Genomic DNA, 13,041 nt, shown 5'->3' with positions numbered 1-13,041 from the left:
ATTATATTGTTGAGTGTCTGAGTTTCATTGTCTTCCTTTAAAAAGTGTTGAGCTGTCTTTGTCAGGTAATTCACTAACTTGAAAGCTTCTGAGGTGTGGCCTGTCTAGAGTCTCTGCTGGATGTTTCAGGTTTCTCCACTTGAGCTGGTCTGAGTATCTCCCAGCCCTGTGTGAGCTCGGTAGTCATTCACTCTGTGGGTGTCCAGGCGTTGTTTCTGGACTCACCTCATGGGGTTTCACCCAACAGATGTGGGTGTTAGTATCCAGCCGACGTCCCGTGAGGGAATTCCCAGGTGGATTTCTGCAGCTCTTTCTTTACCCTCTTTTCAGCACCCTCCTCTTTGGTGCCTTTCCCTACAAATTCCAGCTGCCTCAGCCGTCCAGAATGCTGCTCTGTCTTGGCAACTCTGCCAGTCATATTACATTAGGGCCCCCACCCTAGTGACCTTATTTTAACTTGATACCTCTGTAAAGATCCTGTCTCCAAATAAGGTTACCTTCTGAGGCATTGAGGGTTAGGGCTTCAACATAGGAAGTTTGGGGGTGGGGGGGAAACACTTCAGTCCATAACAGGGAAACTCAGATTCAAGTCTCAGTCCCTCTTCCCTGGATGGGAAGCCCGCCATTGCACAGCAGCCACCTCAGCCTTGCAAGAAACCAGCCAGGAGGTGTTTGTAAACACAGAATCAGCAACGGGCCTGGGATCTCAACACACCTTCCTAGGGGAGTTCAGTTTTACCTTCTTCATATTTGAGAAATGAGCACAAACACCTTTCCACAAGGTTACAGGATGTCGCAGGGTTTTGTTGCTGGAGTTGATACTGGTGGGCTGCCTGAAAAGGCTGATGGGAAACATCTTTCTATGGTCAGAGCTAGAAGAGCCCTCAGGGCCTATCGGTGTGCAGTGGGAGAAGCGATTTGCCCAGGGCAAACTGACAGTGTTTTGCTGTGGAATCCCGCAATCCTGCCCTTGTGAAATGTGAACATCTCCCCAGTTGGAAGAGCCAGCAGCCCCCGGGTCCCGCCGTGCTCAGTGCCTGGCCCATAGTGAATGCAGCATGAACATGCCCTATCCAGAGAAATCTCTTCTTTGCGTTTTTAAATGTTTTTATCACTCAAAAGAGCATCCCCTAGACACTATAATACAGTGGAATGTCACTCAGCCATAAAAAAGAGTGAAATAATGCCACCTGCAGCAACAGGGATGGACCTAGAGATGATCATACTGGGTGAAGTCGGTCAGACAGAGAAAGACAAATACCGTATGACATCACTTATATGTGGAATCTAAAATATGACACAAATGAATCTATGAAACAGAAGCAGACTCACAGACATAGAAGAGAAGCTTATAGTTACCAAAGGGGGTGGGGGAGGGATAAGTTAGGAGTTTGAGATTAGCAGATACACACTATTATATATAAAATAACCAACAAGGACCTACCGTATAGCACAGGGAACTATATTCAGTATCTATCTCATAATAACCTATGATGAAAAGAATCTGAAAAAGAATATATGTCTAACTGAATTGCTGTGCTGTACACCTGGAACTAACACAACCCTGGAAATCAACTATACTTCAATAAAAAATAATCCCACAGAAAACTTCTCATACATCTTTTAAGACTCATTTACTCCATAGATCACCTCTGTCCTTTCTTTTTCTTGTCATTTGTCTGTTGAAGAACCTGGGCCTTTGATCACAGAATTTCCCACTGTCTGGCTTTGCGGGTGGAACTTCCACGTCTGCTGGTTCCTCTTCATAAGTTAGCAACTGTTGAGGCTGAACACCTCTACCTATGATTTCGCTGTGGACAGCAGAATGGTGAGATTCTAATTCTATCATTGGTTTTCCTTTGTTAAGCAGAATACCTTTATGAAAAGATAATGAAGTGGTTCCATCACAGCCTCTGAGGATGACAAATTCTTTTTTCTCTTTTAATATCATGATGAACTCCCAGATTGAAACATATCTGATGGATTTCAAGCCACCGTAATGATTATATTTATTAAAGCTCGAATTGTTCCATCTTCAACCAGTGGGAGTACCTTCAGGTTGGCTCCTGAGTCCCTTTGATAACTTCCGTGTGGAGCAGTGTCACTACGAAGGCTTCACTTCGGTGCTGGCCGCTTGCTTTCAACGGTCTTTGTCACATGTCTCTCACTTCCAGAAGCCCAGAAACCTGGTTTCACCTACTCAGCAAAGAGCTCCAAGAACACGTTATTTCTGCTTTTCTTTTCTTTTTTTTTTAACATCTTTATTGGGGTATAATTGCTTTGCAATGGTGTGTTAGTTTCTGCTTTATAACCAAGTGAATCAGTTATACATATACATATGTCCCCATATCTCTTCCCTCTTGCGTCTCCCTCCCTCCCACCCTCCCTATCCCACCCCTCCAGGCGGTCACAAAGCACCGAGCTGATCTCCCTGTGCTATGCGGCTGCTTCCCACTAGCTATCTACCTTACGTTTGGTAGTGTATATATGTCCATGCCTCTCTCTCGCTTTGTCACCGTTTACCCTTCCCCCTCCCCATAGCCTCAAGTCCGTTCTCTAGTAGGTCTGTGTCTTTATTCCTGTTTCACCCCTAGGTTCTTCATGACATTTTTTTTCTTAGATTCCATACATATGTGTTAGCATACGGTATTTGTCTCTCTCTTTCTGACTTACTTCACTCTGTATGACAGACTCTAGGTCTATCCACCTCATTACAAATAGCTCAATTTCGTTTCTTTTTATGACTGAGTAATATTCCATTCTATATATGTGCCACATCTTCTTTATCCATTCATCAGATGATGGGTACTTAGGTTGTTTCCATCTCCGGGCTGTTGTAAATAGAGCTGCAATGAACGTTGTGGTACATGACTCTTTTTGAATTATGGTTTTCTCAGGGTATATGCCCAGTAGTGGGACTGCTGGGTCGTATGGTAGTTCTTTTATTTGTAGTTTTTTTATATTTATTTATTTGTAGTTTTTTAAGGAACCTCCAAGCCTGCGGGAGGGCGTGCTGGCGAGTTTCGCACGCAGGCTGTGCTAGGCGCTGCTGCTTCCTTGGCCCTTCTTCAGCGTCAGCTCGGCTACCACGTCGCCCCGGAGGATGTCTCTTGTGTATGCCCGTAGCATTTTGGCTCTCCCTTATTGTAGCACTGATCTCGCTGACTGCAGTTGCCTGTTTATCCATGTGCCCACTTCCCCTGCTGCCCACGAGATTGAGTGGCAGGGCCCGTGGCTTGTTGACCAGTGGCTAGCATATTAGGGTGCCAACAGATAATTGCTGAATGAATGTCTGTGTCATTCTTCTCCTACCAGGGCGCTCCTTACCCGGGCTTGAAATCTATCCATTTCATATTTCCACGCCTCTCGGCATCCCAGCTACATGGTGAGCTCTTTCAGGGACCAGTTCTAACCCCCTTCCCCATCTCCACCATCTGGCAGGATGCATTGTGGACCCCTCCCCCCCTGCCCACCAACACTGTTATTAAAGGATAAGAAATGTGTTTCTATAAAACTAAGAGCAGTTAACTTGAAACTTGTTTCAGCATCCAATTTGACTTCCTCTTTTAGAATCATTTTTGGGAAGTACAACAAAGTTCCTCTTCACATTTCCCTACCAAAGTGGCCTTTGGAAAGTTTGGGGTACCCAGGGCATCCCAGGGCGTTCTCTCATCCTGACGGTGATGCGGGAGCTCCTTCCACCCCATCCAGTACCATGTTTTTGTGACAGGAATTTACTGAATGATTAATGCTTCTCTCCCTCGTCCATCACTCCCAGGAGCCTACAAACATGCTGTTATTTCTCTTGTCTTAAAAACAAGGACTTAATTACACTGCTTTGTCCCTCTTCCAAGTGGCCAGATCTCTCCTTAGAGCTTTACACCATCATTGAAGGCACGGTTTCCTCCTCTCTGTCCCAACCCCATGTGGGGTGACCGCCACCCTTCTGATGCTGCCTCTTGCCATGGCCTCAAAGCAGCTTTCAATTCTGAGCCATGATTGCAGGTCGGGTGTGAGAGCCCCCTCTCCCTCTTCATGGCCTCATCAGATGCTCTGCTGCCTCAGATCTCCCAGCCCCTGGGCAGGAAGGGAGCTGAGAACACTGCACACGGTGCCCTTTCCCTTTTCTCCCGGCCTCTGGATGAAAGCTGGTGGGCATATAAACATGTCAGGCACACCTGAAGCTGCAGTGGCACGCAGAGCATCATTCTCTTTTCTTTTTTGGTCATGGTAAGCTTTGCCAGACCATCTGACCTCAAGGTTTGGCTCTCCCATATTCCTGTAGCACTAAAGGCAGTTCCCTCCTATTGTTACGGTGCTTCTCCGCAGGGAATAGAGGATCCTTTAGGCCAGACAGTGCCTGCCCCACGCCCCGGCCCCCAGCCCTCATGACAGGCTGACCTAGGGGGGTGGATGCAGAAGTGTCTTCCATCTTTACAAAAAAATCCCTGGACCCCAGAGCTCTCCCCCTTTACAGTCAGACATCTCTAAAGAATTGCCCACAGTCCCCTCTCTCTTTTTTTTAACTTCATATTTAGTGAACCTTCCACCCTCACTTGAGTTCAAATCTATTCGTACAGCTTCTTAGCTGTGTGACCTTGGGCTCATGAATTTCTCTGAACCTCAATGTTTTCATACATAAAATGGACATAAAAATAGCTACCTGTCCCATGGGATAGTTTTGGAGATGAAATAGGTTGTGGTAAAGCCCTTAGAAAACAGTCTGTCACATAGGAAACAGAACCAGCACGTTACTTAATTCTCTGAGAATTGTACTTGTATTTTAATCTTCATTTTGGGGATTTTACAGAAAGACAATCACATCAACTTCAGCTAATGGTAACCCTCTTTCCTCTCCAATGTACACTATTCTTCTTTTCTTGTTGAGCAATTCTCTACAAGTCAAATGACCACATTAGACGGCACTGATTTGAGTGTATGATACTGGCTTTTGGCTTGAGGTAGACAGTGATAAGAAAGCTTCCTTCTTGTTCTGCATTATTGTTTTTTTTTAAAAAATGCATGGGCACACATAAATTTGCACTGCACGCCTTTGCTGCATCACTTGTGATGACTGCATAGCTCTCATCAACCTGGGGGTGTGAGTCTCATCACTACGCTCCCCAGTGATGACCGATCATTAAAATCACTGGTGAAAGGCGACTTGAAGAGGCTGCGTGGGTCCTTTCAGACAACGCCGCCGGCTGGGCCTCGCACCTCACTGTTACGGTGGGCAGTGTCCTCGTCCGGCCGGCAGAGTCTGAGAAGCCGTGTCCTCTTGCCTCCCCGCAGGCCTGGCGCAGGCGCTGGTTCGTGCTGCGGCGGGGCCGCCTGAGCGGCGACCGCGACGTCCTGGAGTACTACCGAAGCCAGCGCGCCCGCAAGCCCATCCGCACCATCGACCTCAGCGAGTGCGCCGTCTGGAAGCACGCGGGCCCGGGCTTCGTTCGTAAGGAATTCCAGAACCATTTCGTGTTCATTGTCAAGACTGCATCTCGCACGTTCTATCTGGTGGCCAAGACCGAGGAAGAAATGCAGGTGTGGGTGCACAGCATCAGTCAGGTCTGCAACCTCGGCCACCTGGATGACAGCGCAGGTAAGAGCGGACAGGGGGCTCCCGAGGCTAAGGGCGGGCGGGGGCCGCTGCGCTTGTGCCAAGGAGCTCCGGAAAGGACCCGGCGGCCGAGCCACGAGCCATGTGCGCTGCCCCCGGAGCGTGACGGGCCACTTCGGTGGCTTCAAAGCCTCACCTTGGCTTTGCTCTCGTGAGCTACAGGGAGCGCATGCAGTGAAAGCAAAACGTGGGTGGGGACGTCCTGTACAGCTCTGATTTTCCCCATGCTGCTGCTGCCGGTTTTTCTAGAAATATCAAATATCGCTGTCTTTAAAAGATTCTAGGAACTCCAGCTTTTCTGTTGCCTACCGGGTTGTTCAGTACTAGAAGGTAGAAAGAACTAAGCTACTTGTCTTGGGCAGGTAACGTTTCCTCTTATCTCCAAGTGGCTCAAGGTCTCTGCAACGGAAATGAGCTCTAAGTTTGCTGTGAGCCATTTCTGGGCAGTGGAAGCAAATGACCCATGAGGCTCTTTTTCCCTCACCCTTGCTCTCTCTCTTTTATACACACACGCGCACACACACACACACACATACTGCCCTTTCTATATAATGTACTGGGTATAAAGCTCTCGGGCTTACAGTGAACTCTCCTTCATGGATTTTGTTCTTGAGGCCCTGGCACCATGCCCTGATCTTCAAACTATGAGACTTCGAGTCTGCTTTCTTTTAGTCTCTTAGTCTAGCCCGCAGAACCTTACCCCTAAATCCCATGGTCTACAGTTGCTTCAGCATTTCCGTCCTTACTGGTGCTTATCATCTTCCACTGAAATACCCACATTCTAACGCTAGGTGGCGCCGAAGAGTCAGAGTTGCATCTCTCTTTAGACAGACGTGAGGGTGTGTGCGCTTCCTGCCAGCAAAGTCCTTTTCTTTTCATGACCCAGGGAAGCTTACTAAGTGAAGCTACTCAGTCACGCCGCTGCTCACTCTTCACCCCAGTCCATACATTCTGCCCACACCAGATACATATTTTTGTGTCATGTTATGTGTCTCCTCTGTTTGTTTCCTCATCTGGGAGTTATGCTAAAATATAGATACATAACATGTGTCCCGATATCCTAAGGGGAACAGAAACAAGTAAGGCACCAGGCATAAAACAGAAAGCTCTGGCCTGAAGTTGGAGGAAGCCGGAACCCCCCATGACCTCTTTTGTTCCCTGTAGCCCCCCTCAGTTTTGACGAGGATGTAGGGGCTAACTGGTCATCTGAGAACCAAGCCTGTATTAGCTCGTCTCATCCCCAGACGGATTCTGTGGCATATGTAGCATGAACATAAGCACTTTACAGATAAGGAAGCTTGGAGCAAGCGGGTAACTTGCCCAAGGTCAGGACAGCTATATACTAGAGCCTGGACTTGAACCCAGGCAGTTCTGGACGACTCTGACTCAGGAATCCTGCATTCCTGCCAACTTGGTTCAAAAGGGAAATAGAAGCAGGCCTTTCATTGGGAGTTTATGAATGTGGGCTTTCCAGCCATCACAACTCTTTATTTCTTTCATTCCTTTTCTTAGACATCACTAACAGTCAATCATTAACGCTGTGAGGGCAGAGTTAGAACGGTTCCAGGCACACAGTAGGTGGAAGAGTAGGTATCTATATAGACATAAATAGACATATATCTACATATGCATGTCTGCATATGTGCCCAAATGCTTATGTAAGTCTATGTACATATATTTGTTATGCATAAATGTGTGCGTATATATATATAAAATGTAAGTATATTTGTTGAGTGAATAAACAGTGATGCAGAGCTGTGGCCGAGGGCCATGAAGAGGCTGTGTGAAGACTATCTAACTGCAGATTTTTAGGCCAAGAGTCCTTGGGTTTTTTGCTCTTAATTGATTCAGCACTTCACTCTTGGAACATTGGCCTTCTTCCCCAGACATTGTTTATAGCTTGGGGAAACGGTCTCCATCAGTACAAACACCAGCTGTGATTTGCATCTTCTCTTTGGCCTCTTAGATGCCATTTGAGAAACTGTGTTCTAGCCATTCTTAAACATTCAGCTGGGAAATGATTTCTCCTGCAGATTGTGTGGAGAGTGGCTCTCACGCGCCTTCCTGCGTGCAGCCCTCTGCCGCCAGCTCCCTTTGCACCGCCCCTGCTGTCAGCTCCCTGCCAAGAGATGACCCAAGCACTAGTACTGTAGCCACTGAGGAAACCGGAAGTGAGTCAGAGTTTCTCTTCCTTCCTGATTATCTGATTCTATCCAACTGCGAGACGGGAAGACTGCACCACGCCAGGTACGCCTCCAGCCGTTTAGCTGTAGCATCTTCTAGTGGGTGTATGTGCACTCCCCTCTCTTCCTGCTGCCGTCAGGGCAGGGACAGATCCCTATCAACCACTACCGAGGCCGAAGCTTGTGGCACACCAAGCAGAATGACTCATGCATCTCAGCGCTGTGGCTTTCCTTTCCAACCTTGCATTTTCATACGTACCTTACACTTAGAGGATGAAAAAAATCAACGAGCCATTTTTTTCCCCTGCATCAAGGGGTTGGTGTCACTGAGTGTGGTAGAGGCGACATTAGAGGCATGGGTGGGTGGGTGCCGAGGGTGTAGCAGTATCAACTACCGCTGCCGGGGACTCGCTGCCTCTCAGTCAAATGTATGTGCTTTTCTTCCATCAGTCTCCCCACCAGATGTGACAGCTGGTCAAACTCGGAGCGCTCACTGGAACAGGGGTCCTTCGACGACGTTTTTGTGGACGGCCCGCAGCCACTGCCCTCCGGGAACCTGGCCTGCCCCTCACGCCCTGGGAACAGTTCTCAAGAGGCCCCTTCCACGAGGCCCCCGGCTGCCCTGATCTGCACGAGACATGTCAATGGCCCGTCCAGGGACCACTTTTCTTTACCGGTGCTGGAAACTTCCTTAAACTCCACCGTCCAGGTAGATCAAAACCAAGCTTCCTTGCCCTACGGGGTAAAAGAACTAGATGTTATGTCCAACACGCCACCTCCCCGCCCCCCCAAGCCAAGCCATCTCTCTGAACGGCGCCATGAGGAGCAGCTCCTGTGCGGTGGGCCCAGTAGCATCAAGAAGCCGGAAGGCACTGTGGTACCGAGAAGAATCTCTCTCTCTGGTTTAGATAACATGAGAACCTGGAAAGGTAAGTGTCAGATGCTAAGCTTCGGTACCGAGAGAAGCCTGGCTTCTCTTTCCTCCTTGTGTCCACATGAGGACGTTGTCCAGCGTCCTTTGCTCAGGCCAGTCCAGTGTCCCGGCAGGGTCAGGCTCTGGGTGGAAGCGCACACCCCGAGCAGCAGCCCTCACTCCCAGGCTCCCCACCCGCCCCACTGGGAGAGGTATACGTGGGTCCCTGTAGATGCTGAAAGAAGTCAGATCCCTGGTCCCCTAGTCATGCCCTTGCCCACACGAGACCACGCTCCTGGTGTTTGTTTGGAGCCACTCCGGGATCCACTTGGTACAGAAGGCGGTGTCTTTTGCCAAAGCTGGGCCCAGTTCCATCCGTTTCCTTTCACATGCAGACTGAGCACTGAGGTGGGAGGCCATACCTCTTGTCTCTATTTTTCAACAATCCAATCAGCCTCATCCATCATCCCACCTGACATGTTCTTTCCAAATTCTACCTGGCTGAAGTGATGTGGCCTTTTGCCAAGCTATCACCATCAAGGTAATGCTAACCTAGCCCTATCAGCTTGGTCCCTGTTTGGCCTTTTTCTGGAACTCTGTTGCTTCTCACAGGGTTGCCTTGCATGCACGCTCTCCCCCTCCCTCTCCCCCTCCCTCCCCCTCCCTCTCCCCCTCCCCCCCCTCCCCCTCCCCCTCCCCTCCCCCTCCCCCTCCCCTCCCCCTCCCCTCCCCCTCCCCCCTCCCCCTCCCCTCCCCCTCCCCCTCCCCCTCCCCCTCCCCCTCCCCTCCCTCCCCTCCCCCTCCCCCCTCCCCCTCCCTCTCCTCTATCTCCATCCAAACGTTGCATTCTTTCACACGAAGGTAAACAAAGGCTAAAACTCATTGAAATGGAGGTTTTGACCATGAAACAAAGACCAAACAACAGTGCTGGATGGAAGCCAAATGGCTCTGGTAAGGCAGAGGGGACGCGTCCCATGGACTGCTGTGCCCTCCACATGGAGCTCCCCCAGGAACCGATGTCTGTACGTGGCGGCAGAGTGGGGTCAGGTTCGCTATCATCCTCGTGGGGCTCCAGTGACCTGGCAGCCGTGATTGTCCCCGAGGCCCTCCAGCGCCCCTCTGCCATCGGTGAAGTGCCCGTGGCGGGGAGTCTGCGTCTCAGCTCTGCTGTCTCCCATCGGGCCCCTGCCCCAGCCTGCACCACTGCCACTCTCTTTTTTTGGGGGGGAGGGGCTACTAAATTATTTTATTGGAAGGAATAGTAGAAATGAAAGAACTTAAGTGGGTGTTTTGGTACAACTTATAGAAAAGGTAAAGGTAACCACGACATTCATGCCCCGCCTGGGCGACCAGGGAAGTCACCCGCCGAGGCTGGCTCGTCACCGTGTTCCAAGGTGTGCTTGTCAGAGAGACACAAGCTGGTGTCCTGGTCACCCAGTTCGTTGATGGATCTCACCTCTTATTCAGGTGATGAGTCTCAGTGAAATGACACAAGCTGGGGGTCGTGTTGTCAGTCGTCACTTTTTTCCAAGTGCAACACATTCTGTTGCATTCAGCTGCTTGCTCTCCAAGTCGTCATGGTTTAATTTCTTGATTTCATGACGATTTTGGGATTCAGCCACCTTGTTGGTTCTGCCCAAACAGTGTCGAACAGGAAGAATTTCTGGAAACGATTAAACAATACAGAAATACATACTATCTCTTCTTTTTAAAGCATAAATGAAATCTGAATATATTTACTGTAATACAACTCGTTATCCTGAGATCACACCACCACCATTCTTGCCTGCCTCTAATCTGTTTTCCACACGCAGTCAAGTGGTATCTTAAAAAATGTAAATCACATAGTCAGTTCCTTGCTAAAAACCAATCTAGGGCTTCCCTGGTGGCGCAGTGGTTGAGAGTCCGCCTGCCGATGCAGGGGACACGGGTTCGTGCCCCGGTCTGGGAGGATCCCGCGTGCCGCGGAGCGGCTGGGCCCGTGGGCCATGGCCGCTGAGCCTGCGTGTCCGGAGCCTGTGCTCCGCGACGGGAGAGGCCACAACGGTGAGAGGCCTGTGTACCGCAAAAAAAAAAAAAAAACGAAAAACAATCTAACGACTTCTCTTTGCACTTGGGATAAAATCTAAATTTCTTAGCATAGCGTGCAAGGCCCACTGGGATCTATCATGCCTACATCCCTTATCCTTCTTTTATTTTTCTTCCGGTTTTATTGAGCTGTAATTGATGTACAGCACCGTATGAGTTTAAGGAATACAGAATGATCTGACTTACATACGTCATGAAATGATGACCACAGTAAGTTTTGTGAGCATCTACCATCTCATGTAGATACAACATTAAACAAATAGAAAAAAAATTTCCTTCTGATGAGAACTCTTAGGAGTTACTCTTTCTGTGGTACGCGGGCCCCTCACTGTTGTGGCCTCTCCCGTTGCGGAGCACAGGCTCCGGACGCGCAGGCTCAGTAGTTGTGGCTCACGGGCCCAGCCGCTCCGCGGCACATGGGATCTTCCCGGACCGGGGCACGAACCCGTGTCCCCTGCATCGGCAGGTGGCCTCTCAACCACTGCGCCACCAGGGAAGCCCAGGAGTTACTCTTGTTAACAGCTTTCATATATGACACACAGCACTGTTATTTATATTTATCTTGTCCTGCATTCCATCCCTAGTACTTATTTTTCTTAGAACTGGAGGTTTGTACTTTTTGACCACCTTCAGACCTTCATCCAATTCCCCCTCCCCCAATGCCATACTCTCAACTAGGAGTGAAAGCGCAGAGTCCTAACCACTGAACCACCAGGGAATTCCCCTTCTTATTTTATTTCTGTCTGTGATTTATATGGTTTTTAGTGAAGTCTTGCACATCTCATTAATGTATTCCCATGCATTTGTTATTTTTACGTGATTGCGAATGGTATTTTACTTTAAATAATTTCTTTGCTGTTGCATGCAAATAAATTAGCTTTATATTTTGATTTTGTATCTACCTTTTCTAAACTATATATTTATTTGCATTTTCTTTGTATACAAACATATCACATGCAAATACTAATAACTTTGTGTTTTCTTTTATAACATATCTTTCATTTTCTTTTTCTTATGTCAGTGCTTGGGCTAGGAAGGCCAGGACATCTTTGAATAGTAGTATTAATTACAGGTATCCTTGCCTTATTCCCAATCTCACATGGAAAGCTTCCAGTGTTTCACCATTCTAATGTGGTTTGCAGCAGACTTTTGTAGACACCATTCATTAGATTAAGGACATTCTCTGATATTCCTACTTTGCCAAATGTTATTTTTAAAAATCATGAAAGGGTATTGAATTTATTGAAACATTTTATGATCATGTGATTTTTTTTCCCTTTATCCTGTTAACGTGAAGAACTTCACTGGCCAATTATTTTTTGCAGTATAGTTGGTTTACAATATTATATTAGTTTCAGGTGTATAGCATAGTGATTCAGTATTTTTACGGATTATACTCCATTAAAAGTTATTACAGGGAATTCCCTGGCAGCCCAGTGGTTAGGATTCAGTGCTCTCACTGCCGGGGCCCGGGTTCAGTCCCCGGTTGGGGAACTGAGATCCTGCAATCTGCGTAGCATGGCCAAAAAAAAAAAAGTTATTCCAAAGTAATGGCTATAATTCCCTGTGCTGTACAATATATCCTTGTTGCTTATCTATTTTATACATAGTAGTTTGTGCCTCTTAATCCCCTACCTTATCGTGCCCCTCCCCCTTCCCTCTCCCCACTGGTAAACACTAGTTTGTTCTCTATATCTGTGAGTCTGCTTCCGTTTGGCTATAATACCTTTATTTGTTTTCTCTTTTAGGTTCCACATACAAGTGCTGTCACACAGTGTGTGTCTTTCTCTGTCTGACTTATTTCACTCAGCATAAGAGCCATCCATGTTGCTGCAAATGGTAGAATTTCATTCCTTTTCATGGCTGAGTACTATTCCATTGTATCTATGTGCCACATCTTCTTTATCCATTCCTCTGTTGATGGACACTTAGGTTGCTTCCATGTCTTGGCTATTGTAAATACTGCTGCTATGAACATTGGGGTGTATGTGTCTTTTCGAATTAGAGTTTTCATTTTTTCCTGATATTTGCCCAGCAGTGGGATTGCTGGATCATATGGTAGCTCTAGTTTTAGTTTTCTGAGGAACCTTCATGCTATTTTCCATAGTGACTACACCAATTTACATTTCCACCAACAGTGTACAAGGGTTCCCTTCTATCCGCATCCTCACCAGCCTTTGTTATTTGTTGCCTTTTTTTTTTTTTTGCGGTACGCAGGCCTCTCACTGCTGTGGCCTCCTCCG

At 47.9% G+C, this 13,041-nt stretch overlaps 1 protein-coding gene across 2 annotated transcripts in view; it reads left to right on the top strand.

Annotated features, from left to right (window-relative positions):
* The window catches only part of GAB3 (GRB2 associated binding protein 3), a 60,639-nt gene that overhangs the window by 23,477 nt on the left and 24,121 nt on the right, over window positions 1-13,041 (top strand). The window contains exons 1-4 of one of the 2 annotated variants that reach the window (XM_033416846.2): window positions 1,456-1,828; window positions 5,293-5,596; window positions 7,648-7,861; window positions 8,248-8,726. In XM_033416846.2, the coding sequence (XP_033272737.1) occupies window positions 1,826-1,828; window positions 5,293-5,596; window positions 7,648-7,861; window positions 8,248-8,726 (1,000 nt within the window). In that variant the 5' untranslated portion in view covers window positions 1,456-1,825. Of the gene's footprint in view, window positions 1-1,455; window positions 1,829-5,292; window positions 5,597-7,647; window positions 7,862-8,247; window positions 8,727-13,041 lie in introns of those variants that run through there. The other variant, XM_004285921.4, reaches the window with a different exon arrangement.

This window comes from Orcinus orca, chromosome X (assembly GCF_937001465.1).
Source record: "Orcinus orca chromosome X, mOrcOrc1.1, whole genome shotgun sequence".
Classification (NCBI taxonomy): Eukaryota; Metazoa; Chordata; class Mammalia; order Artiodactyla; family Delphinidae; genus Orcinus; species Orcinus orca.
Note: the sequence above shows the minus strand (reverse complement) of the source record. Positions and strands in the feature narration are given on the sequence as shown.